Source organism: Cupressus sempervirens, chromosome 5 (genome assembly GCF_028749045.1).
Source record: "Cupressus sempervirens isolate cs-2001-9-10 chromosome 5, ASM2874904v1, whole genome shotgun sequence".
Classification (NCBI taxonomy): Eukaryota; Viridiplantae; Streptophyta; class Pinopsida; order Cupressales; family Cupressaceae; genus Cupressus; species Cupressus sempervirens.
The window spans coordinates 689,481,651-689,509,187 of record NC_143122.1 but is presented as its reverse complement, the minus strand read 5'-3'; the positions used below and the strand labels follow the sequence as shown (position 1 = coordinate 689,509,187).

The window sequence follows — 27,537 nt, the reverse complement described above, 5'->3', positions numbered from 1 at the left end:
GATGCAATCACATTCTTTCTCATATCTAAATTGGATCCATCTCCTAAACCATTCCCATTTAAATCCAACCAATTTCAATTCTCTCTCATAAAAGGTTTTGGAGAGCATTTCTTTTCAAAAATTAAATATTACAATAGAGCCTTTTGTATTTTTATTTTAATTAATTTTTCTTATTTCTTAATTTTTTCTCTACAATTCTCTAAAATGATCATTGGCCAAAACAAAACATTTCACATTCATCGATTTCCAATTATTTTAACATTATGATAAGATTAAGTATAAACAAGCATTCTAATACAATGAATTTCTTAAATATAAGTACTTTTATTTATTTATTTATTTTCCCTTCCAAACACGAATCCTTCACTAGACAATATAAACAATTATTTCATTCCCAGTGTTCCACACATGGAAAAAGAAAAAGTTAAACCTACTAAATCAAATAAAACATTAAAAAATACCTTTTAATATAAATTAACTCTAATTGAAATCTAGATTAAAATATGACAAAATGTGATACTTTGTTTACTTGATTGAAATGTGATCAACAAACAATAAATAGAAAGGCAACATGTGACATATCTAAAATAACCAACATTGGAAAATAACCCAAGCCCATTTAACCAAGGGTAGGAATAGCATTGTCCTATAACAACTCAACATGTTTGTCCCTATAGCCACTCAACATGTATATCAAATGTACTTGTTTATAAATATTCAAAGCATACCATAATCATACAATAGGGTACAACATCATATAGTGTAAGGGATAGGCTAATCTTCAGAAAAAATGTACTAAAGACAAAACAAAGTCAGGCTTTTTCTTTTTTGACATATTCACAAAAACATAGTGATTTTTTTCCAAATTTTGTGTTATTTTTTACTACAAACTATGCAGATCACGAAGATCAAATGCTAAAATTTTTAGAAAAATCCATGAAATTTTCAATTTATTTAAAATTGGTCAATTGTATTATTTGTAGGGAGGATAGTCGCGTCCATAGTGTAAACCAGTGCATCTAAATGACATTGAATGTATGGGGTCTTTATGGAAGGGATGGTACATTACCTCATGTATTCACATTAGGTGGTTTTTAATGGGCGAAAAAAAAGTAATATCTCCTTAATAGGCAATAAGGTGTTTTTTTTAGGGATGAGGATTTTATAATAATAAGAAGTTGTGGGGTTAATAGCTAGGTATTGGAGGGGGTGACCAAAAAGTAGTTGTGAGCAATATTTATTAAAAATAAGATCTTTTAGTATGGTACGAACGTAGATGCTATGATTCAAGTTCATTAAAAGTGAAGCCCATTGATAAAATCATAATAACATTCATTTCAAACACACAATATAATGTATATCAATAAATTAAAGCATAATGATAACACATCTATTTGATCAAATGCATTTTGAAAAAAGTCACAACAAAATACACAAAGACTTCACAATAAACTTGCTACAATACCAAACAAAAATTTCAAAATAATACTAACAAACATGCTAGAGATCCTTACAGTAAAACATGTAAGAGATCAAAAAAAAAAAACATACACACATAATGAAAATAGTGAAACTACACTGCTAATAAACACCAAAGCAACAAGCATAAGCACAAATATGTATTTGAAAAAATCATGAAATCCAAACATCTCAAAGCTATAGATGAAACTTGACTTCTTTATAGTATTTATATACTATAAAGATTAAAATAAGAAATGAGACTCCTTAATCAGTCAAATTGTTATAATTTATGACAACATAACCTTTTAATAATAAAACAACTAAGATGTCTTTCTTATAATTGTGAAGTCTTAGATGGACACGCTACATATCTCTCTACCTATTTTTTGTGGAGATGGGAAATTCACACATCTCCATTTTTCAATATTTTCTGTGCATTTTTTTCGGACGTGGCTATCTTCCCACAAAAATGTACAGTTGACCAATTTTCAAAAGATCGAAAACATCATGAATTTTTTTTAAAATTTCAACATTTGATCTTCATGATCCGCATAATTTATAATCCAAAACAACAAAAATTAAAAAAAACACACTACATTTTCGTGAATCCGAAAAAAAAGGTTTTCACTTTGTTTTGTTTTGTTTTTGGTATTTTTAGCCTGTCCCATCTTTTTCTACCCGTGTGTTGTTTTGAATAGCTGCGCTGACAAATCATAACATTCTGCGCAGAGGTCAAAAGAACATGAGGTGCATCTGAAATAGAAGGATATCTCAGTAAGTATCATACACATGTCACGAATTATGCTCCCCGGTTGCATAGGCTTCTTGAGAAATGGCAGCAAAGAATGGTAGAGATGGTGGTCCTGGGGAATCGAACCGTGTTCGAATCTCTCTTTTAACAACTCTTCGACCTCTCCACAACTGATTCGCTCCATAAGCATATCCATACGGCACTCTTCGCCCTTGTTCAACTGCTGCACTAGTTTCTCTCTGTTACTTTCACTCATCACCTCTCCCATTTCATCAACCATTGTCATCCACACCCCTCTCTTTGATCTATTGTTAAGCGACACAATGCCCAAAGATACTCTGTATTTTGCCAGATTTTCACTCTCATCTGCGGCTATCAGCTCCTCCAACATATGATCAACACGTTGCCAGAATTTCCAGGCATCCACATAGGATAAGCTCGACCAGTGCATGAATTGTCTATTTCTCTCATGTAATCCTTCTTCAGAATTTAAGTTCTCTGCTTCAGCATGTCTCCTCCCAACATAAATGATTGGAACACTAGCACTGAACCCGGATGAAATCAACGTATTGGTAAAATCTACAATTTGCAGGGGGTCTCCGCCATACAAGCATATCTGCTGGCCTTGATGAATAGCTTCTTTCACCTGTGGCAATATATATAGCACATCGTTATCACGTTTTCAATTAAAACAGGAGGATATCATCTCAACATCGTAAGGTTTAATAGCTCACCCGCAGACCACACTCAAAATTCTGGAAAAGCGCTTCTACACTTGACTTTGCCGTAAGTTCGTCCAGCTGTGCCTTCCTCAGTTTGTCCAGCTTCTCGTGAGTGAATGGATAGGCCTCCGCTCCCCACCTCTCTATCGTTTTCTTGAAATTGTGACCACTGCTAATTTTACCTTCTGCATCCACCACAATCAGCAAAGCACTGTTTTGAAAGTGGAGGTCGTCTCTGACAAACCTCAGTACCGCTGGTTCTATGGACCAAGGATCTCTCGTTGCTGGCCATGGCATATTTTCCATCGTTCTAACATAGGGACCCCAGGTATCATGGTAAGGATCCACAATCGGCATCCAAACAATTTCGAACTGATGGGTGCCACGGGTTTCAATGTACATCTCTTTCAGAACACAAAACTCCGTTGGAAATATTTGAAGTTTTGAGATTAAGAGGAGAATCATTCTACCTTGCAAACTGTCAATGTTCACCTGCAACCAAAACAAGTCACATTCAATTGTGCATAGTAAAGAACTGTTGAGATAACTGATGCTCGAATTTACAGTTCCAGCATAGTTTTCATCGTTATTGTTATAAAATATTAAATAGAATAGAATATTATGTTCGAGACGCTGCAGACTCTATAAAGGAGTGCAAAAAAGAATTAGTCTACAAATATGTAATAGAACAGAATGGAAGATCAATAAAAAAAAGTTGTGTTTATTTTAAATTCTTGTAGTGCTCTGTTTTGCCCTGTTTTCTTGTGTTTTATATTCTTTAATTAGTATCAGAGTTGTATGAAAAGATCTAGTCACGAGCATTTGATGATAACAGATCTTGGAAAATGTCTTGCCTTTACACCTGTTTATCATGGGTACTGGTTAAATCTTCAAACAAAATGCACCAAAGACAAAAAAAAATGTCACACATGATTCATTTTCAGATTCACAAAAATACAGTAAAATTTTCTAAAAAAATTTGTTATTTTCGATCACAAAATATACAGACAATGAATATCAAATAATAAAAATTTCATAAAATTTCATTGTATTTTCATTTTTTTGAAATTTAATAGATAGTGCCATTTGTAAGGAGGATAGCCCTATCCTTATCATATACCTGTTTTGAATTGCAAAGGAGAAAGTCGTTGCCTTGTGTCACTATCAACGACCTCAGTAAATCCATGTTGTTCTTTTGTGCAACTTCTGACAATGTTTTGATACGAATATATTTCTCTGATTTGAAGTTCTTCTCCAGGAACAGATTTGATATATTTTCCCATCTAGAAAACTGTTTAGTGCCTTGTACTTCCATCACCGTTGTGATAGCGGCATAGTCGGGACTGGCGTAACTGTAACTGGGGCCTATGACTTTTGTTAGTACCGTCACAAATGCCAGACTTACTCTGGAGTAGTCACAAGACAACCCCAACGTTGTTCCTTTCAGCCTCTCCATTGACACTTGAATAGACGCGTCCGATACAGGCAAGCCTTTTGTAAAGTGAATTATTTGGAAATCGGTACTTTTCTCTAACAGACTTCGGATATTTTCCATAAACAGTTTCCAAAAATCTGGGGAAATATTCCATTCAAAAACAAGAACTAGCTTGGTTCCCGGAAGGAGTGTAGAAGGCTTGAACTTGCATCCGTGGCAATCAAAAAGAAGACACTCGTCGTTGAAGAACATTGACGCCGCCTTTCTCAAAAAGCATCCATCCTCATCGTCCTGCAATATTCAGTCAGTCGATCATGTCGTTCTTTTATTGGAAAGAACATTAATAGTAGTTTTTTATGTTTTATCTAAATACTTGGCTTGATATAGAGTAGGTTCTCCTACTGTCTATCATAGAATTAATATTATAATTGGCATTGTAAACATTGCGTCCATACCTCCTCTGTATTTACAAAAATTTCCCAATCTTTTGTTCTTCTTAGCTCTGTCCATCGACTGTGGAGCTGGAAACTCCCTTTAATATCCACATAAATTAGGGCCCTACAATGAATGACGGTATCCATCCATACCCCTTTCAACTCTGTACACTTGCTCAGATGCAATTTCTTTAAGGAGGGAAGGCAATCGAAGTCGCTGCACAGCTCCTCCAACTTGATACAGGCGTTTAAATTTAGCTCTTCCAGAAAAGGAAGCGTGCCAAAGCCAGTCGGGAGTCTCACTAAACTTTTGCAAGTACACAACCTCAAAAGTCTGAGACGTTTGAGTTCTGCAAATCGTTCCGGGAGCCTCTCCAGCCCAAAGAAATCGGGTAGCTCTAGGATGTCCAGATTCAAATCACAAATTTCTTCGGGCAGCTGTTTCAATGCAAAACATTGGTACATCAGCATATAGCTTGACAACGATTTCAGTTGCCCTATACTGTTCGGAAGCCTCTCCAATCTCCGACAAAATATCTGCAATTGGACTAGAGATGTTAAGTTTCCAAAGTCATCGGGGAAATGGCGCAAAGAGTCACACCACGTCAGGTACAAGATGCGGAGGGAGGAAAGCTGGGGAAAGGTGCTTGGCAGTTCTTTCAATCCATTGCAAAATGACAAATCAAGATGTTGCAGGCAATTCAATGATCCAAAGCTTTCAGGGAGGTCTTGCAAACTTTGGCATTGTTCAAGAGAGACATATTTGAGAGATTTTAGACTGCCAAAACTCCGGGGCAACCGCTTTAACTTTCTACAGCCTTGTAGACGCAGAGTCTCCAAAAGCTCCAGTTCCCCAATGCTTTCTGGCAGTTCCTTAAGCCCGCTACAACTGCTCAAATTCAAGGCCTGCATTGACTTTAATTGGCCCAGACTCTTTGGAAGTTGCAACAAACCGCATCGAGTTAAGTCTAGCTCCACCAGTTTGCTTAGATGTCCAAATCCATCATAAAGCTCTACCAGCCTCACGAACCCATTCAGCTCTAAACTTTTTAAATTCTTCAACCCGCCCAGGAATTCTTGATTTATTTCGAGACTCTCACAGTAACTCCTTTCACATAACTTGAGCACGGTGACCGTAGGAGGTATCTGAACAAAAGAAAAATTGAGTGAGAAAACCGTCAATAGTAATGGAAGGAGTGAGATAAAAGAACAATATTTAAAAACATATGCTCCCAAACAAAAGTATTTCATCTATTTTTGTCACAATTTTACGTATATCTCAAGATTTTGAAATCATTAATTCCTTCAACCAGTCGAAAGAGAGAGTAAAACATGTACGGCACTCAATTTTCATCAGAAAATGATAATTTGTTTAGTATAATTTTACTCAAGATTTAGCAAACAACATAGGAAATAAAACTCATATAGTAATTACACTATCTCTTTAAATTTTAAAACTAATTAACAACTTAGAGACATGCCAAGAAAAGTTCTATTTATAACTGGAAATAAAACTTTACAAAATAGAGAAATAATTGTTGGAATATTAATTGTGGTTGGTCGTTTCTCCTTGGAGCCAAACACCCACCTACCTACTTGACGGCTTGCAAACGATCAAATGAATTTATTGCATAGTAGGTGAAAAAAATTTAAATTCTGAAATGAGGGGGAAAACATTTTGAAAATATAACAAAAGGAATGTTTCATTCATTTCGATCAATAGAAGGAGAAGAAGTTGAAGAGCTCAGAAGTTGCAGAGCAAAGAAGGCAGAAAGAAAAAGGTGATCAGCAGATCAGTTGTTGCAGAGACAAAAGGAATCATTGTCGTGCTTGCAGTTGCACGTGCTTCTTCCTATCGTTTTGTAAGTTTGTAGTTTATTGGTTTCAACCTGTTGAAGCAGTGATTGCTCCAGGTGTTATTGTATGCAGCCATTAGAGCTGCAAGTTTGAAGTTTTATCAGTTTAAAGTTTAGGGTTAGTTTTTAGAGTTTTCTGGTTGAAGCTGAATGCTCCCATATTTTTTAATAGTTTGAATCTAAGTTGAAAAGTAAGCAAGCAGGCATACGTGATTCTATTGCTTCTTGTTCATTGCATTTGATAAGTTTATTATTGAGTATTTGAAGCTTTGGTTCTCTGGTTTTAATGGTGGAAGTTGTTCACGTTATAAATCATCACTCGGTGAAGTCTTGTTAAAGTCTTTATTTTTAGCAGTGGTCATCGAGTTCACTCGGTGCCTTCTTCTACCGAGTTCACTCGGTGCTTCATTCTATCAAGCTCCACCCTGCAGTGGTTACCGAGCTCACTCGGTATCTTTTGGCTACCGAGTTGTTGTTCTTTGGTTACCGAGTTCTCTTGGTAAGGTCTTCTGTCATTCAGTTCCTTTGGTTACCGAGCAAGCAAAATTGTAACTCGGTAATAGTGTTTACCGAGTTATTTCTTCATCTACCGAGTTGCTCTTCATTTACCGAGCTAACTCGATAAACTCTCCTGTCACTCAGTTTCTTAAGTGCCGAGCAATTTTTTGACACTCGGTAATAGTTTGTGCCGAGCAAATTTTTAGGTTTAGGGTTGTGAGTTTTAAATTTGTTTTAATATTTCTCACATGGTATCAGAGCTTTGAGGCCCCACATCCAAAGTGAGTTAGGGCATTTGTTTCTCAGGGATATTTATCATGGCAGGAGATGCTGGAAAGATATGGCAGCAGCCACCATCATTCAATAGACAAAATTATGATACATGGGCAAAGAAAATGAAAATCATTATGGTAGCAAATGATTTGTGAGAGTTCATAGTTAATGGATTCAATGATGTGACTAATCCAACTTAGTATGTTGCTCTCACAAATGCACAAAAGACTCATTTGAAAGAGTCAAGAAGGAAGGATTCTAAGGCATTAAGTCTTATTGAAGCAGCAATGACAAAAACAGTTTTCCCAAAGATGCAGCAACAAATTATGCAAAGGAAGCTTGGGATATCCTTGAGATGAACTTCAAGGGGACTGATAAAGTTCGTACAGTAAAGCTACAGAATATAAGGAGGGAGTTTGAGAACCTTCAGATGAAGGAAAATGAATCAATTGCAGACTTCAATTCAAGGACCTCCAATGTGATTAACCAACTGAAGTCAAATGGAGAAGACTATCAAGAGCAGAGGATAGTGGAACAGATATTGAGGAGTTTACCTCATAAATATGACAATTTGGTCATGACTATAGCAAAGGCAAAAGACCTCACTGTTTTGACAATGGATGAGTTGATGGGTACACTTCAAAGCCATGAGCATAGGATCAAAAGATCTACTTCTTCATCTTCCCAAGAGCAAGCATTCAAGGCTCAGACAAATCCAAGAGGAAGGGGGAGAGGAAGAAATGGCTCAGGCAGAAACTCCAGAGGCAGAGGCCGAGGTAATGGAGGACAAAAAAATGCTGCAGCAGAAAGCTCAAGAAGAGCAGATGGAGCAAGTAGCTCACAAAATACTTCAAGAGGAGGTAAGAAAAACTACAACTCAAATAAGAGTAATGTAGAATGCTACTACTATCATAAATATGGGCATTATGCAAATGAATATTAGAAGAAGCAAAATGATCAGTCAGGACAAGCAAATGTGGCTGATGTGAACATGAGAAGTGGAAAGAATGCCACTACCTTCATCATATGTAATGTTGGTGAAGAAGGAAGCCCTGAGGTTTGGTACCTCGACAGTGGATGTAGCAACCACATGAGTGGTAATGAAACCTTGTTTTCATTCATTGACAAGATTTTCAAATTAGAAATTAAGATGGGTAACAATGGAACCCTACCAGTTGTTGGCAAAGGATCTATTATGGTCCGCACCAAGAAAGGTGAGAAGAAGGAAATACAAAATGTGTATTTCACCCCTGGTATGAAGCACAATTTGATGAGCATTGGTCAGCTCATTCAAAATGGATATAAAGTGCAAATGGAGAATGACTTGTGTGTTATTCAAGAAAAGGATGGGAGCAAGAACTTACTTGTAGCAGTTCAAATGACAAAAAATAGAATGTTTCCCTTGAGGATAGAGACATTTTTCTCATCTCAAGTTGGTGTTGCACCTTCCACACAATCAGCTCTAAGGAGTGTGATTGAAGACCCCTCACGGCTATGGCACCTCAGGTATGGTCATCTTGGCTATGCTGGTTTAAATTTATTGTCAAATAAAACAATGGTAGAAGGTTTGCCACGAATAGGAAATTCATGTGACAAGTGTGAGGCTTGTATTTTGGGTAAGCAACATAGGCTTCCCTTTAATTCTAAAAATTCTAGGAGGGCTAGATATCCATTAGAGCTAGTGCATACTGACCTAGTCAGTCCTATGCAAGTTACTTCCATTAGGGGGAGTACTTATTTCATGACATTCATTGATGATTTCAGTCGTAGGACATGGGTGTATTTCTTAAAGAATAAATCTAAAGCATTTGAAAAATTTGTAGAATTTAAAGCCCAGGCTGAAAGAGAATGTGGAGACTATATCAAAGTCCTAAGATCAGATAGAGGAGGGGAGTATACCTCCAATTCTTTTGTAAATTTTTGCAGGAAACATGGCATAAAGAAAGAGCTCACATCCAGCTATACACCACAACAGAATGGAGTGGTTGAAAGAAAGAACAGGACCATTGTTGAAATGGCAAGGAGCATGATGAAAGAGAAAGGTCTCCCAACTGAATTTTGGGGAGAGGCTATGGCAACAACACTTTACCTAATTAATAGGTGTCCTACAAAGGCAGTTCGTGATAGAATTCCAATGGAAGCATGGTCACAAAGAAGATGGACAGTTGAACACCTGAGGGTGTTTGGATGTGTAGCATATGCACATGTGCCTAAAGAGCAAAAGCAAAAATTTGATGACAAAAGTGTGAAATGCACTTTCACAGGGTACAGCCCAAAATTAAAAGCATACAAATTGTATGACCCATTGAACAACAAGATGATGCTTTCAAGAGATGTGGAATTTCTTGAAAATCAGTCTTGGTATGGTTCAATTGATGAGTCACCGAGCACTTCAAGTAAAGTGCTAATTATAAGTGAAGAGGATGCTGATGAATAGCAAGAAGAAGGAGCGAATAGAAGAAAAGGCAAGCAGCCTCAGTCATTACCAAGCTCCTCTAGGCATGACCAAGTGTCAATGCCAAGCAGTAGCAGCGAAGATTCTAATCCCACACTCTCCTCCCTGTTACCAAGAATGACCAAGAGTCTTAGGGAGATATACCAAGATGAAAGGTATGAAAATTATGATAAGAGTGTTAATTTTGCATTATTTTCTCATAGTGATCCAATATATTTTGAAGAAGCTATTAAGGAGAAGAAATGGTGTAAGGCCATGGATGAGGAAATAGATGCTATAGAAAGAAATGAGACATGGGAGTTAACTGAATTGCCTCCCAAGAAGCAAGTGATTGGAGTGAAATGGGTCTACAAGACCAAATGCAATGCTGAAGGCAAAATTGATAGGCATAAAGCAAGGATGGTAGTTAAGGGCTACAAACAGCAGTATGGTAGAGATTATGATGAGACCTATGCCCCTATTGCAAGAATGGAAACCGTGCGTGTTGTCATAGTAATTGCAGCTCATCACAAATGGAAGGTATTTCAAATGGATGTGAAGTCCACCTTCCTAAATGGTGTATTGAAAGAAGAAGTGTATGTGGAGCAGCCACCTGGTTATGAAGTTGCAGGTGAAGAGAAGAAAGTATATAGATTGAAGAGAGCTCTTTATGGGCTCAAGCAAGCTGCAAGGGCATGGTACAGTAGGATTGACTCATATTTAATGAGCAATGGCTTTAGCAAAAGCAATGGTGAGCCTACTCTCTACATCAAGGCAGAAAATGGTAATGTGTTGATTGTTGTTTTGTATGTAGATGATTTGATTTTTACTGGAAATGATAAGGCTCTAATTGGTGAGTTCAAAGAGGCCATGAAAAGTGAATTTGAGATGACAAATCTAGGTCTCTTGAAATACTTTCTAGGCATAGAAGTAAAACAAATGCATGATGGCATCTTCATCTCTCAAGAAAAGTATACAGGTCAGATCTTGGAGAGATTTAAAATGCATAATAGTAAGGCAGCCCCCACACCAACATCAATAGGTCTAAAGTTGAGCAAAGAAGACTCTAGCAAGAGAGTGGATCCAACACTATACAAGAGTATGGTTGGAAGTTTAATGTATTTGAATGCAACTCGGCCAGACCTAATACATGCAATAAGTTTGATTTCTAAATTTATGAAAACACCAAAGGATTCCCATTGGAAAGAAGGAAAGAGGATCCTAAGGTATGTGAAAGGTACCAAGGGATTTGGGATTTTGTATGTTGCAAATGATGAATTCAAGTTGGTTGGTTATATGGATAGTGATTGGGCTGGAAGTATAGATGATAGGAAGAGCACTTCCGGATATATGTTTCATATGGGATCGGGTGCAATTTCATGGGCATCCAAGAAGCAACCTATTGTTGCTCAATCTACAGCAGAGGCTGAATATATAGCAGCAAATGCAGCAGCATGTCAAGCTATTTGGTTAAGGAGGATCTTTATAGATTTGAATGAAAGACAAGAGGATGGAACCACAATTTATCATGACAATATCTCATCAATTGCATTGTCCAATAATCTAGTCTTCCATGGGAGAAGCAAACACATAGAGATCAGATATCACTTCATCAGAGAGTAGGTGGAGAATGGGGATATCAAGATGGAATTTTGTAAGTCTGAGCAACAGCTAGCAGACATTTTTACCAAGCCATTAGGCATTGGAACTTTTGTACACCTAAGAGAGTGTCTTGGTGTAGTTGATTTGGATCAATAGTGATCCTTGTTTGTTTGGCTCAGGATAAAGGGGGGAGTGTTGGAATATTAATTGTGGTTGGTCGTTTCTCCCTGGAGCCAAATGCCCACCTACCTCCCTGATGGCTTGCAGAATGATCAAATAAATTTATTGCATGGTAGGTGAAAATTTTTTGAATTCTGAAATGAGGGGGGAAACATTTTGAAAATATAACAGAAGGAATGTTCCATTCATTTCAATCAGTAGAAGAAGAAGAAGTTGAAGAGCTCAGAAGTTGCAGAGCAGAGAAGGCAAAAAGAAAAGGGTGATCAGCAGATCAGTTGTTGCAGAGACAAAAGGAATCATTGTCGTGCTTGCAGTTGCACATGCTTCTTCCTGTCATTTTGTAAGTTTGTAGTTTATTGGTTTCAACTTGTTGAAGCAGTGATTGCTCCAGGTGTTATTGTATGCAACCATTAGAGCTGCAAGTTTGAAGTTTAAAGTTTGAAGTTTTATCAGTTTAAATTTTAGGATTATTTTTAGGGTTTTTTGGTTGAAGCTGGATGCTCCTAGATTTTGTAATAGTTTGAATCTAAGTTGAAAAGTAAGCAAGCAGGCATACGTGATTCTATTGCTTCTTGTTCATTGCATTTGATAAGTTTATTGTTGAGTATTTGAAGCTTTGTGTCTCTGGTTTTAATGGTGGAAGTTGTTCACATTATAAATCATCACTCGGTGAAGTCTTGTTAAAGTCTTTATTTTTAGTAGTGGTCACCGAGTTCACTCGGTGCCTTCTTCTACCTAGTTCACTTGGTGCTTCCTTCTACCGAGCTCCACCCTGCAGTGGTTATCGAGCTCACTCGGTATCTTTTGGCTACCAAGTTGTTGTTCTTTGGTTATCGAGTTCTCTCGGTAAGGTCTTCTGTCATTCAGTTCCTTTGGTTACCGAGCAAGCAAAATTGTAACTCGGTAATAGTGTTTACCAAGTTATTTCTTCATCTACCGAGTTGCTCTTCATTTACCAAGCTAACTTGGTAAACTCTCCTGTCACTCGATTTCTTAAGTGCCAAGCAATTTTTTGGCACTCGGTAATAGTTTGTGCCGAGAAATTTTTTAGGTTTAGGGTTGTCAGTTTTAAATTTGTTTTAGTATTTCTCACAATAATAAACAACGGCTAACTATTGATTACAAACAAATTTTAACATTTTAAAGCTATACGAACTGAAGTATGGAGCTTCTTGAGCTGTTTAATAAACTTCTCATAGAGAGCCTTTCATGCATGGAGCATTCATTGGGCACTGCAAAAACTCTCTCCCAATAGCTACTGGTGCTACTTCTTTTTCGTTATCGAAACTGGTTTTCACAAAGTAATTCTCTTAACCCAATTGGTTGAATGCTAGAAAGACTCCCCTTTTGTCTATTTCTATCTAATAGATTTTACCATTCAAAATTTATTGAATTCAAAAAGACCTACCTTCATTTAATTTACTAGCAAACAATTTAATCCAACTAAAACAACATCATGAGCAATTGGGAGGGAAGAGATCCCAATGTCTGCAAACAAATAGCTCCCCTCTAGGCTACTCTAATTAGGTTGGTAGCAATGGGAGAGAAGCTTAGGATAAATTCGATTTTAAATTTAAAATACTAATATTTCCTTTTTGTCCAAGTTCAACAAAGAAATCATTCTTATTCAAGTAAATCCCATATTTATTCTTAGCCGCTCGAAAGTGTTCATGTTCAATCGCTTGATAATAATGTCTGCTAACTGTTTCTCAAATATCATTTTGAACTAAGTCTATGGTAAAAAGATAAATGATTTCAATAATCTTGAACTGATTTTTTTACAATAAATTAATGTTTCATTCTCTTGTTCTATCCTTTTATTCTTCTTTCAAATATTTGAAGATCATCCTCATCAAAGTAAATTGACATGTTACTGCATTTTTACCTTATACTCAGTCTCAACTACAGATAGAGCAATTAAGGGTTGTTTCTTAAAAGGCCATAAAATAACTACCAAAACTAAATGGAATATATAATCTGATGTACTCTTCTTATCATCCACAAGTTTTACCTAGCCACCATCTATGTATATAACCAGTCCAAACTCATTTGTTGCAGCATACAATCGCTATATCCTTTATTGCCATTACATGCCCCAAGATTTTCTTATTCACTTGCTGATGAGTATCCTTTGGGGCCCGTTTGGCTGTGGGAATAGGAATAGGGAAATAGGAATACGTATTCTGGAATAGAAAATGGGCCTACATATTCCTGTTCGCTATTTGGTTAAGCCAATATTTCATGGGAATTCGTGGACCCTAAAATTTATGTTTTCTAAAATTAAAAAAAGTGGAATAGGAATACATATCCCAATAACACCTATTTGGGTGGAATTGCAAAACTTCATTTTTGGGCCAAAATTGGAATACATATTCCTATTTTACTTCATATTCCAATACCGTTTTGGTGCATCCAAACAAGAAATTCAAATTTTTTGGAATTTACATATGCCTATTCTGCTTGTATTCCACTTGCCAAATGAGCCCTTAGAGTCTCTATAGATTTAGACGCCAAAATTACTGCATGCATTATATAAGGTCTAGTTGTTGTTGAATGCATCCAACTTCTAACAAAACTTTTATACATTATATAAAAGTTCATATTGGTGTGACAATCTTCCTTGCCCAAATTAAGACGTATGGCTTTTGGTCTTGATGCAAGTTTTCTATAATAAGTTTTAAATTTCTTTAAGATCTTATTTGCATGTTGTAGAATTTCTTAGGATCTTTGTAAGTGTAATAGCACTACCATTATGTATGGTATATGTTTTTCAAATGCAGATCCAAGATATATAAATAGGAGTAGAAGAGATATGTCTTATGAAGAGACTTGTCTCTACATTAATTAATAATGGTTATTGTTAAGTTAGATGTTGTTAGACATTTAACATATATATATATATATATATATATATATATATATATATATATATATATATATATATATATATATATATATATATATATAATTGACGATTAATCAAATGCAATAACTATTAAATAATAACCGTAGGGGATTGAGACTAGATCAAATCAATCCGATTGAAGCTACAACATCAACACTCCCTCTTAGCAAGGGAGGATATACACAAGACCATATATCATATCAATGTAATATAAGAATATATTTGATCAAAAGATATTCAACACTTTGATATCATTGGCCTCCAAAACATCAATTTGCACAACATATATAAAAATAATGAAATAATATTCATAAGGTATGTGCACACACATTCTCATAATGCTTACCATATGAACAACTATGGTCTGTTTAAGGAACTTAATCCACCATGCAAGGAAACTTCTATTGTGATCTACCTAGACATCATAAGATCTTCACACAATAGAAGGCCATGGTCTATTTAAGGAACTTAATCCACCATGCAATTTATCATCTATGGTGATCTACTTCAGACATCATAAACGTGTCTTATCACAAATAGATGGCCATGGTTTGTTTAAGGAATTTAATCCACCATGCAGTTTTGCAATCTATTATGATATGTTTCAGACATCATAAAAATGTCTATCACAATAGAAGATTAAGTTATTGAGAGATCGTCACCTTTCAATAACCTCTACAGATACAAGTGATAATCATTTGGAAGTCGTCACTTCCTCATGATGTACATAGGGGGTAGGCCCATTAAATCATTCAGTCACACATATGTTATCAAATGTTTACATATAGTCAAAACTCCCTCTAATTCATCAATCTTATGAACTCCTTTACCTTTAGAAATGTTAAACTCGCTTTGAATTTGATATCAATTTCCCCTTTTCTACAAGAACATACTCAGAGGAAAAAAATCAAGGCAAATAACTCATTGTATTTATAGAAATAAATACAAGAAAGATTTATTACATTAGAGATACAATACTTAGAAATTTAAATAATTTTAACGGTAATATTAGAAATGTTATTCTAATAACAAAAGTATCTCTATTATAAAATAATTATCTAACAAAATAATAATAAATTCAATATATAGAAATAATAATAATGTATCAACCTTAATTTTACCTTGTTATATCTCCATATAATCCAATAGGATTCTTATATTAAATATATATCTATATCATATATACCCTCTTGATATATAGTCATATATCTCAACTTTATAATATTTACCACCTTAGCAAACACATGCTATTATCACTAAACAAATCAACTTAATAATATATTATTAGCCATGATCGAGACTTTTCTGTAGCATGGGTCCCATGTGATCTGACACGATTTGGCTACCCGCTAACAGAGATGTTTCTTCTTTCCCTGCTTTCATGTGGTGAATGCAATTTGTACATGTTCAAGGTTTAGTGCTCGATTCAAGCGGTGACAACTTGATAGACTTTCTATCTCCCTACGGCGCCAACTTTAGTGATGTTCAACGCAAGGTCAATTCTAATCGCCCTATTATAATGTTAGTGTGGATGCCTGACATATTCCCTTCAGTACACCTGTCATTCATTCCTTCGGAATAGAGCTTGTAATATATATTGTCGAAGAACACTGAGGCATGTCACTGTGTAACCATGTTTCGCTTATCATTGACCCCTTCGAAGATTGGATGAACTTCCCAAATAGTTTCACTTTCTTCAATGCTACTCATTCTAACCGAGCCGATCAGTAGGGTTCTTTTAAACTCTTTATATATATCTAGAATGTCGTGTTTTCTCTATATTCTATAGTTAGTAGAGATGAAATATGATGCAATTCAAATCAATCTAACAAAGCTTTCAATAAGTTGCCTCCAACAATGTTAAGTTTGTGAGCAAAGCTTAATATAAACAAAACGCAAGGCACATAAGCTATTGCAGGTTACACAACATGGACATCCCATCATAGTGTGTCTATCGAAAGAAGAAATATCTATGATATCATCTTGTGGGTGTTGTAAGGATTTTCAAGTATAATAAAATTGCTTGTGAAGCATTTTTTTATTTCTCTTGGTCTCCATATTGTTGCACTTTTGGTTAAGAGCTGGTAGGGTGGTGCGTACCTTCATCAATGGTATCAGAGCAGTACCTTCATCAAATTTGAATGAACGAATTGGTCACTAAATAATCACTATAACTCAGTTAACAAAACAATCTTGAGATATGAATGTGTATTAACCTTTAGTAACTATATCATCTAAAAATGGAAGCACTTACATGATAAGAATGTTTAGCCCTCTAAGTAAGTGGCCTGGGGTTATGTCAAGCACCTTGAATAGGTCTTTGCATGGATCTAACTATTTACCCATTGTTCTACTTCTCTCTCCCTGTTTTCAACCTCTTTCTGACAACTTTCTCTAAGAAACTGAAGACTTTGACTTTTTGGATTAATGACGACCTAATGGGTCAAGGTTGACCTTGACTCTTACCTAAGGCAAAGTCAACCTTGACACTGACTCCAAGTAAAAATTTTAAATTCTGATGGTTTCAGGATATTGGGCTTCAGAAAATTTCATTTTCCCGCTTTTGGGTTGGCTATTTCGAATTTGGAAATGGTAAACTCTTAAATTAGATTTAATTTAGATTCATTTCTATAGGTTAAGATTATTTGGGATTTAATTCTCCAATGTCAGTCTCTATAGAAGTTTGTGCCCTGGATCACTATATAAGGAAACATTTCTCTCTCATTTGAGGGGTCCATGATTTTACTATCCATTATATCGAACAATCTATTATTTCCACAATCAAGCTAGTGCAAGCAAGTAAGAAGGAGAAAGAAAGCATTCAAGCATTCAAGATCCAATTCATCAAGGAGATCCATTGTTAGCCATTGAAGGATTCAATCTCTATGGAGCCCTCTTGTTGAAGATTTCTCCATTCACATTCATCCAAGCCTCTTCCTATGCTAAGATCAATTCAAGATTGGTGTTAAAAATCTAATGCCATTGATTTGAGATGTCCTACATTCATTTGTACCATCCCTACTTGTGGATTCAAGGATTTGAATCCTTTACGAGGATTTCAACATAAGTAAGGTGAATAGTTCCAATTACTTTGTTTATACATATGGCAATTTCAATTGCATTCCAAGGTTGATTCAAAATTGAGGTTTGACCAAGGCAAACCCCCCATCCAAACAAAAACCATTTTTCTTATAGATATAGATACAAGACAACAAATTGAAGTTTAGATCTCAATACCCTTTTCGGTGAAATTCTGAGATCTGCGAACAGAATTTCCATCGGAGTTGTTTCAAGTCAAGGATGACATTCAGTGAGGGGTAAGATTGTTCCCTAGGGTAAGATTATGCCCCACTATTTGGGTCAAAGTAAACTTGAGCACAGAAAGACAAAAGTTTTTTGGGTTTTCTCTGTCTTGACATTGCCAGTCTAAAGTAGGTTGCAGAATTCCCCAAAACTGTGCATAAACATCAAAAATCAACATTTTCTAGATTTTTCCTACTTTGAGGTTAGTATTTGATGAAAGAGCATCCTAGGTGTAAGAGCAATCTTGCATCACCCAAAAACATTTTCTTCTTAGTCTTTTCTATTTTGAAAAGGACTAGTAGATAGGGTGGGTACTATTTATGGAAACTTGCTATTTTTAGTAAGTTTGTCATACAAGCTCAGAATGCTCTCATTTTCTACAAGAAGGTTCATTTAAGAGTTGTAAGCCTACCATAAAAAACTCATTTCTCAAGCATAAGTATCGAAGAAGTTATTACGGATTTTTGGTGGAAAAATTTGTAGAAAAATCTTCAAGCTCACCATTGGAAGCCTTAGAGTGCCCAGATGAGGTCCGAAAACTCAACGGAAAGGTGCTAGCACTATTCCAAGCCTGTAGATCAAAGGCTAGCATTTTTGAAAAGTGGTTATAATTGCCAATTGGAGCAACAGTTTGAGAGTTATGGCCTTCCAAAGCTGGGCTACCCAAAATATCTAAAATAATTGTCAAACATGTATTTGGCCAACTCTATATATTGTTAGGGTCTTTCAGCCCTAGGTATTAAGTTTTAATGTCTAGAACCTTCTTAGGCAGCATAAAATTGCCTATTTAAGAAAGGCATGAACATTGTTTAGAACAATTCTGGGTGGTAGTTCGCAGCTTAGTCTTGCAAATTATTGTAATGAAGGTACCCATGTGGGTAAGCATATTATACTTGTGAATTCTGTAATATGCATTTGTGATTCAAACAAGAAGTCCATATTTTATTCTCACATTTGTTGTTGTTTCTTTATTTTTATTATGTGTTTATGATTTTAAGGGGAGCACCCTTCATCAAGTTACATCAGAGCTAGAGTTCTTGAGTGTGTGGATAGATTATCGATTGTGAGGCAATTCACACTAGGACCGTGGTTTGGGCTGAGCATGTAGACAGATCACCAATTGTGAAGCAATTTGCACTAGGGTTTCAACAGAAGCACGAAAAATGCCTCCATGAAGAGAGAGAGGTGGAAGAGTTGTAGGTGTTATACTTGAGGGTTTTACAGCTCTCCAAAGACAAATGCAAGCATTGGAAGAACAAATGTGTAAAGGAATAAATCTTCCTGTAAGAGATGAAAGTGAGGATGAGGAAGAAGTAGAAGAAAATGCCAAAGTAGAAATAGTTCTAAACCCAAAGGAAGAGAGGCATTTTAGGGCCATCTCCAAGATTGGAAAATGACCTAAAGTTTGAGGTTCCCACATTTTTAGGAAATCTTAACCTAGAGGAGCTGATCAATTGGATCAATAAACTGGAGGAGTACTTTGAGTATGAAGATATTGAGGATCATGATAGAGTCAAGTTTTTGAAGGCAAAAGTGAAGGGACATGCAAAGATTGGTTGGCAAGAGGTTCAATTGGATTGAAATGGAAACAGAAAGGATAAAATCACTAGATGGGATCGGATGATAGCTAAACTAAAGCGACAAGTTATTCCCATGGATTATGAGCTTGATTTGTTGAAAAAAATGCAAGGGTTGAAGCAAGCAAGAAAATCTATTCAGGAGTATACTGAAGAGTTCTACTAAGTTCTCATTAGAACCAGCTAGGTAGAAGCTAATAAGGAGAAAGTGGCCTATTATCTTAATGGGTTAAGGCCAAGTATTTAGGATGAGCTAAGTTTGGTTCAAATGAACAGTATTGAGGAGTAATACCAGTTTGCCCTAAGAGTTGAAGAAAAACTAAACAAGAAGTTTGACAAAAAGAATAGTGGAAGAGATCGTAGTGGAAGATTTGGCAAATGCTCTTATGGAGGCTATAATGATGATAAGAAGAATAAGGATGAGACTAGGAGTAGCAGTCAGAACCAAAGGGGAAACAATTCCAATCATTTCCATGATTTCAACAATAGATATCAAAGAGGAAGAAGCAGAGGACAATGATCTGGAAGAGGAGGCTTCTGTGGGAAATGTTTTTACTATGGAGAAGAAGGGCATAGAGCATTTGAAAGTACCCAACACCAAGGAAGGACAAATTGAAGAACAAAAGGCAAAGCTAGAGTTGGACATGTTGATAAAGATGCCAGATCATCACATTCTGAAGATGTTGAAAGAGGAGAAGTCCTAGTTAACAAAAGAGTCCTACTAAGTGGTGAGAATGAACCTGATCAAAGAAGGAGCTTGTTTCGCACAATGTGTAGATGTAAAGATAAGTGTTATGATGTGATCATTGATGGTGGAAGTATTAACAATCTGGTGTCAGAAATGATGGTCACCAAATTGAAGCTGAAGAGACAAAAATACCCGCATCCATACCATATTGCTTGGGTGCAAGATGACCACAAATTCATGGTCAATGAGCAATGCTCAGTGAAGTTTAAGATTGGAAGCTACCAGGATGAGGTACTATGTGATATCATACCTATGGACATATGTCATATGTTGTTGGGTAGGCCATGGCAGTTTCACGAGCATGTTGTACACAATGGGAAAGAAAATACCTACACTATGACTAAGGATGGAGTGAAATATAAGTTGAAGTTGTTGAAGGGGAAAGAAAAAAAGATATGTAGTACTACCAGAATATGTTTTGTTGATGGAAAAGAGTTTCTCAAAGGTATGAAGCATGAGCATGTGTGTTTTTCTATCATTCCAAAAGATAGTAAAGAAGAAATAGAGGAGGTACCTGTAGAAGCTGCAAATATGTTGGGAGAATTTTTTGATATTGTATCAGATAATGTACCTGATGGATTTCCCTCAATGAGGAAGATCAGTCACTAGAAGGATTTGGTTCTAGAAGCCAGATTTCCAAACAAGGCAGTGCACAGAATGACACCAATAGAAATTGGAGAGCTGAACAAACAAGTTCATGAGTTGTTTCAGAAGGGGTTGATTCATGAGAGTCTGAGTCCATGTGTTGTACCAGCCATATTAGCACCAAAGAATAATGGAAGATGAAGGATGTGCACAGATTATTGCACTATCAACAAAATCAAAATCAAATATAGATTTCCATTGCCAAGGATAGATGATATTATGGATTGTTTGATTGGAGCTAAGTATTTCACAAAGATAGATTTGAAGAGTGGGTACCATTAGATTCGTATCAGAGAAGGTGATGAGTGAAAAATTGCTTCCAAGACAAAAGAAGGGTTGTATGAGTGATTAGTCATGCCTTTTGGCCTAACCAATGCACCAAGCACTTTCATGAGGCTAATGAATGACGTATTCAAAGAGTTTCAAGGTAAGTTTATCATTGTTTACCTAGATGATATTTTGATTTTTAGTAAAACATTGGAGGATCATTTGATCCATATTCACAAGGTGTTTGATAAGTTGAGGGAAGAAAAGTTGTCGATAAACCTAAAGAAGTGTAGTTTTGTAAAGGATTTTGTGTACTTGAGATTTGTAGTCTCAGCAAAAGGTTTGAAAATAGACCCAGAGAAAGTGAAGGCTATCCTTGAGTGGCCGACTCCAAGGAGTGTGATAGAGGTAAGATATTTTCATGGACTAGCTAGTTTTTACAGAAATTTCATAAGAGGCTTTAGCAATATTTGTGGACCCCTGAGTGAAACAATGAGAGGGGATAGGAAAGAATTTAAGTGGACTGTAGTAGTAGATAAGAGTTTCAATCTGTTGAAACAAAAAGTTACTGAGAAACCTATTTTAGCACTTCCTCAGTTTAACAAGGTGTTTCAAATAGACTGTGATGCTATTGTTACTGTAATAGGAGTTGTTATGAGCCAAGAAGGTAGACATGTTGCTTATTTTAGTGAGAAGTTGAATGATGCAAAAAGAAATTGTTTTGTTTATGATTGAGAATTTTATGCTATAGTTCAAGCATTGAAGAAGTGGAGACACTATCTTCTTCCTAAGGAGTTTGTTTTGTAGATTGATCATCAAGCTTTGCAATATTTGAATAGTCAAGGAAAATTGAACCAAAGTCATTTGAAGTGGGTTGAGTTTTTGCAGAGTTATAAATTTGTTTTGAAACACAGGAGTGGGAAGTCTAACAAAGTTGGAGATGCTCTTAGTAGAAGATAACTTTTTCTAACAGAACTACAAATAGAGGTGGTTGGGTTCAAGGAACTCAGTACTTTGTATCCAAATGATCCTAATTTTGGTAAAGCATGGAAGGCTTGTACCTAACCTATTACACTTGACAGGACAAAGTGGTTGGATTTCATGATCCAGGATAAGTATGTTGTTCAAAGGAAGCCAATTGTACATTCACATAAGTTCAATGAGAGAGAATCTCATCAAGGAGAAGCATATTGGAGGGTTGGCTGGACATTTTGGTAGAGATAAAACCATAGCTTTAGTTGCTAAGAATTATTACTAGCCACAATTATAGCAAGATGTGAAGAAGTTTGTACAGAGTTGCAGATTATGTCAGATGGTGAAAGGAGTGAACAAGAATATTGGGTTGTATCAGTGATTACCTTTACTAGAGAAGCCATGGGAGGATGTCAACATGGATTTTGTTCTTGGATTTCTGATGACATAGTGAGAGCATCATTCTATTTTTGTGGTGGTTGACAGGTTTTCAAAGATGACACATTTTATTCCTTGCAAGAAAACTAGTGATGTTGTTCATGAACAAAAATATTTTTTAGAGAAGTGGTGAGACTACATGATCTACCAAAGAGTCTAGTTTCAGATCAAGATACCAAATTTTTTGGGTATTTTTGGCATATATTGTGGAAGAAGTTGAAGATAGATTTGAAGCTTAGTTCATCACATCATCCACAAATTGATTGACAGTCAAAAGTTGTGAATCGTAGTTTGGGAAACTTGTTTAGGTGTTTGGTTGAAGACAAGCCAAAAGGATGGGATATGATTTTACCATAGGCAAAATTTTCATATAATAATTCTATCAATAGGAGTACTGGTAAATTGCTATTCTAGATTGTATATGGGAGTAGTCTCGAAAATGCTTCTGAATTAAGCTAGTAGGATAAAGGAGAGATAAGTAGTGCTAAAATAGAAGAATTTGTTGAACATTTGAAGAACATTCATGAGGAGGTGAGGAAGCACATTATCAAGATGAATACACTCTACAAGGCTAAGGTAGATGTGAAAAGGAGGTATAAGGAATTTCATATTGGCGATGAAGTCATGGTTCATTTGTAAAAGGAGCATTTTCGAGTGGGTACATATAATACGCTAAAGATGAAGAAGTTTGGACCATGCAAGATAGTGAAAAGACATAATTTTGGAAATGCTTATGAAGTGGAGTTGCCTACGGAATCGAATATTCCAATAGCTAGTTCAACTACAAAGGAGATTGAGAAGATATTGGACAATCGTATTGGCAAAAGTACTTGGATTAGAACTTATGATGAATCCCTGGTCAAATGGAAAGGGAGGCCAGTAGAGGATTCATCATGGCTAGAAAGGGACAATGTTAACCATCTTAGTTTTCCTCTAAACACTGAGATGTGATGGAGTCACTTCTCAAATTACCCTGGATGTCTGATGTAGGAGCATCCTAGGTGTAAAAGCAATCTTGCATCACCCAAAAATATTTTCTTTTCAGTCTTTTCTATTTTAATAAGGACTAGTAGACAAGGTGGATATTATTTATGAGAACTTGCTATTTTTAGTAAGTTTGTCATATAAGCTTAGAATGCTCTTATTTTCTACAAGAAGGTTCATTTAAGAATTGTAATCCTACCATAAAAATCTCATTGCTCAAAGATAAGTATCAAAGAAGTTATTGTAGATTTTCAATGGAAAAATTTGCAAAAAAATCTTAAGGCTCAAAGTTGGAGGCCTTAGAGTGCCCAGATGAGATCCAAAAACTCAACGAAAGGGTGCTATAGCCATTTCAAGCCTATAGATCACAAGTTGGCATTTTTTGAAAACTAGTTATAATAGCCAATCGGAGTAATGGTTTGAGTTATGGCCTTCCAAAGTTGGGCTACCCAAATATCTAAAATAATTGTCAAAGATGTATTTGGCCAACTCTATATGTATTAGTAGGGTTTGTCGGCCCTAGGTATTAAGTTTCAATGTTTAGAACCTTCTCAGGCGGCATAAAATTGTCTATTTAAGAAAGACCCAAACATTGTCTAGAACAACTTTGGGTGGTAGTTTGCAACTTAGTCTTGTAGATTATTGTAATGAAGCCGCTCATGTGGGTTAGCATATTGTACTTGTGAATTTTGTAATTTTGCATTTGCGGCACAAATAAGAAGTCCATATTTTATTCTCAAATTTGGTATTATTATTTTTATTTATGTTATCTATTTATGGTTTTAAGGGGAGCACCCTTCATCAATATTTGTCTTCTATTTTTCAAGTACATACTTTCTATAGTAGATTATAGGATTTCATCCTTTCTTCATATTCTCCATTGTTTGATTCATTTGTGCATTGATCAAGTTTCTTTGTGATTAATCAATTTGGATCTTTCCTTTTGGGAATTTGGGTTAAGGACATGTCCTATATTCCCCCTCTTATGTCATAGCCACATATTTATCCTATTAATTTTTGTGAACCTAACACACTTTGTGGAATTAGATGCCCTATTGTGTTTTGTGGTGTTAGATTTCCTTTTATATTATCCTGTTGGTGTTAGATTTGTCTTTTATGTTAAATCTTGCATGCTAATTAGATTTCTTGCATTTATATTTCAAAAATACAAAAAAATTTCAAAATCTCTTTCAAAATACAAAAATATTCATGCTTTATATTTTCTTAGTTTAGTTAATTTTCATTGCATTGGTTTATGAGCTTTACTACTTCTAGTCCTACTTATAATATTTTTGTTAAACAAAGTCATAGACTTATGGGTGTCTTTGATCCTGAGTCTTCCTCTCCTTTCCTTAGTATCCTAGATGATAATTTGATTATTCATGATTCCAATCCTATCATTGAGTAAAACTCTTCTCACTCATCTCATGATGAGGATGATGTTTTAAGAGTTCCTCTGAACAAGTCCAAAAACTTTCAACTAAACTTGATAAAATGGGTAATTGGCTCATTCAAGAAAACCATAATGAAGATTCTATTCAAACTATAGAGGCTCTTAGGAAAGTTCTTCGTTATAGTGATCAAGGTGTTAACCTCTTGCATGGTATTACTCACCTTGTGCATTTAAATGTTAAACCTTCAACTCAAGAAGCTCATGATTTAGGATTGATTCCTCTTGTCACTAGTATAAAACCTTCTTTTGTTCCTTTACCTAGTATTCCTACCTATACTCCTTTGGTGACTATGATAGTTTCCTCCATTTCTAAGAGTGTTCTTCTTGTGTCCCTTCCTACATCACAACCTTCTTATCATAATTTTTCTTTCACTTATTCTAATCCTCTGCCAATTGTAGTTCCAAGTGTTTCTCCAATTGTGTCTTCCATTCTTGTAGCTTCATACACTTTACCTAGTATTTCTAATGTTATTATTCCTCCTATTTCCTCTAATGATTCAACAATTATCAGTTTGGCTCAAATTGTGTCATCTTTACAACAATAACTTGCATCCTTGACTCAAAACAAGTTTAGTATTCCTACATGTGACATGGGAAGCCCTTTGTCCTGAGATATTATTCATACTCTCATTTCTTAGTAAGCTGATATGCCTCATCTTGAGAATTACAATGGTAAGGGAGACCTTGTTCATCATGTTAAAACATTTCAAATCCTTTGTAGTGATTATGCTCATGAACATAGGATTTTAGCTAAGTTGTTTACTAGAACCTTTCATGACAAGGCCTTACAATGGTTTTGTTCCTTCCCTTCTTATTCTATTGATTCATTTCCACAACTTACTAATGTTTTTTTTCAACATTTTCAAAATAGCATTGGCCTGTAGGTGTCTTTGATTGATTTGATGCATTGTAAACAAAGTGCTAAGGAAAAATTGATTGAATTTATTGGTAGATTTAAGAATTTACATGCTCACATTTCCTATCATGTTCCTATATTGATATTCAACGTATGTTTATTTCAAATTTTCAAAAGGATATTAGAGATAAGATTTTGCTTACTGGATTGACCTCTTTTCAACAACTTTGTGCAACACTTCATTAGTATCAATTACAAGTGATTCAATTTGAGAGGAACACTCCAACAACTCATGTTCTTGTTGACAAAAGTGATGCTGCTCCTAATCCAAATAAATTTATATATTTCAACAACTATGTCAAGATAAACAAATAAGAAAGTGCAGTTGCTGCTTAAGTTATTGTTGCATCTCATAATGCCACTTCTACATCCACTGCTTTTTGATTAAATCGTGTGTTTACTCCTCTTTCAAAATCTTTACATTCTATTATGAATAGGTTGTTAGCTACTAATATGATTACTTTACCTCTTATTCAACCTCTTTTACCTGCTATGATTGCATCTAAATCATTTGATCATAAAGCTTTTTGTCAATATCATCATTAGAATAGTGATGATACTAAGAAATGTTATTCTTTAAAACATAAGGTTCAAAACTTAATTGACTCTAATGCCTTATCTATTGATAATCTTGATGGTAGTGGGAAAAAATCTATTTCTCCTCCTAATCAAAATCTTCAAATCTATACGAATCCTTTACCTATACATGATACTAATACCATTGCTCAGCCATCTTATGTGGATATTGTGTATGATTCAAAGATGAATGATCTTAATCACATTGTTAATCAAGTGGAGCATGTTGTTCAATCTGTATCTCCACCTTTGTCTCAACCTTAGCTTCAATCTCAAGTTCCATCTCAACCTCAACTAAAACCTAAGCCTAAATTGAACACTCAACCTAAATCTCAACAACAACCTAAGAATAAAATACCTAGAGAACTTTTGATTACCTTTGATGGTTTTGAGAATATTAAAGCTCCTAGTGATCCCCTTTATATTTATGCTAGGATTTCTCAAATATGTACCCATGGTTGTCTTATTGATCCTACATCCTTAGTCACTGTTATTACTGAAGAAAATCTTTTTATGAAAAGCTTGCAATGTGATTCTTATGATACATTTGATGTGTGGATTCAAACTTGTAATGTTTTTCTTTATCTATCATTTGGTTCTATTAATTTATTGGTTGAACTTTATGGTAAAATTGTGAACACTACCTTTGTTGTTGTTCCTACTTCTGATCAATTTCAAGTTAAGCTTGGTTTGTTGTGGTTAAATACCATGCATGTCATTGCTTCTCATATCCATAAATGTATTAAATTTTTTCATGATGAAGAAGTGAAGATGGTTAATCATAGTTGATATCAATCTTCTAGGCCCAAAGATTGTGCTACCCTTGACTTCTTTTGGCCTTCATTACCTAATTCATGTCCTTCTTGACTTGATCATCTTTTTTTCTCATATCAAGCCTGTAAGCATCATAAGATTCTCAAGTTAAGCTTACCACCTATGGATCTTAATCGTGGTCTTTTGCCTACACCTTCTATACCTCCTTTATCTATGGCTTCTAGATCTATTAATCAAGCTCCTACTATTTCTTGTTCATCTGTTAATTATCCTATTAATCCTCCTATATGACATGTGAAGGATCCAGTAATTTCTCCTCCTAGTTCCCAACAT

At 35.4% G+C, this 27,537-nt stretch overlaps 1 protein-coding gene across 2 annotated transcripts in view; it reads right to left on the bottom strand.

Annotated features, from left to right (window-relative positions):
- Positions 1 to 1,764: 1,764 nt before the first annotated feature.
- LOC149557830 (uncharacterized) overlaps positions 1,765 to 27,537 on the bottom strand; it is a 78,212-nt gene continuing 52,439 nt past the window's right edge. For both annotated transcript variants that reach the window (XM_089832317.1, XM_089832318.1), the window contains exons 7-10: positions 4,825 to 5,949; positions 4,055 to 4,660; positions 2,947 to 3,426; positions 1,765 to 2,858 (exon numbers count right to left, since the gene is read on the bottom strand). In XM_089832317.1, coding sequence (XP_089688443.1) covers positions 2,136 to 2,858; positions 2,947 to 3,426; positions 4,055 to 4,660; positions 4,825 to 5,949 — 2,934 coding nt within the window. In that variant the 3' untranslated portion in view covers positions 1,765 to 2,135. The remainder of the gene's footprint in view (positions 2,859 to 2,946; positions 3,427 to 4,054; positions 4,661 to 4,824; positions 5,950 to 27,537) is intronic.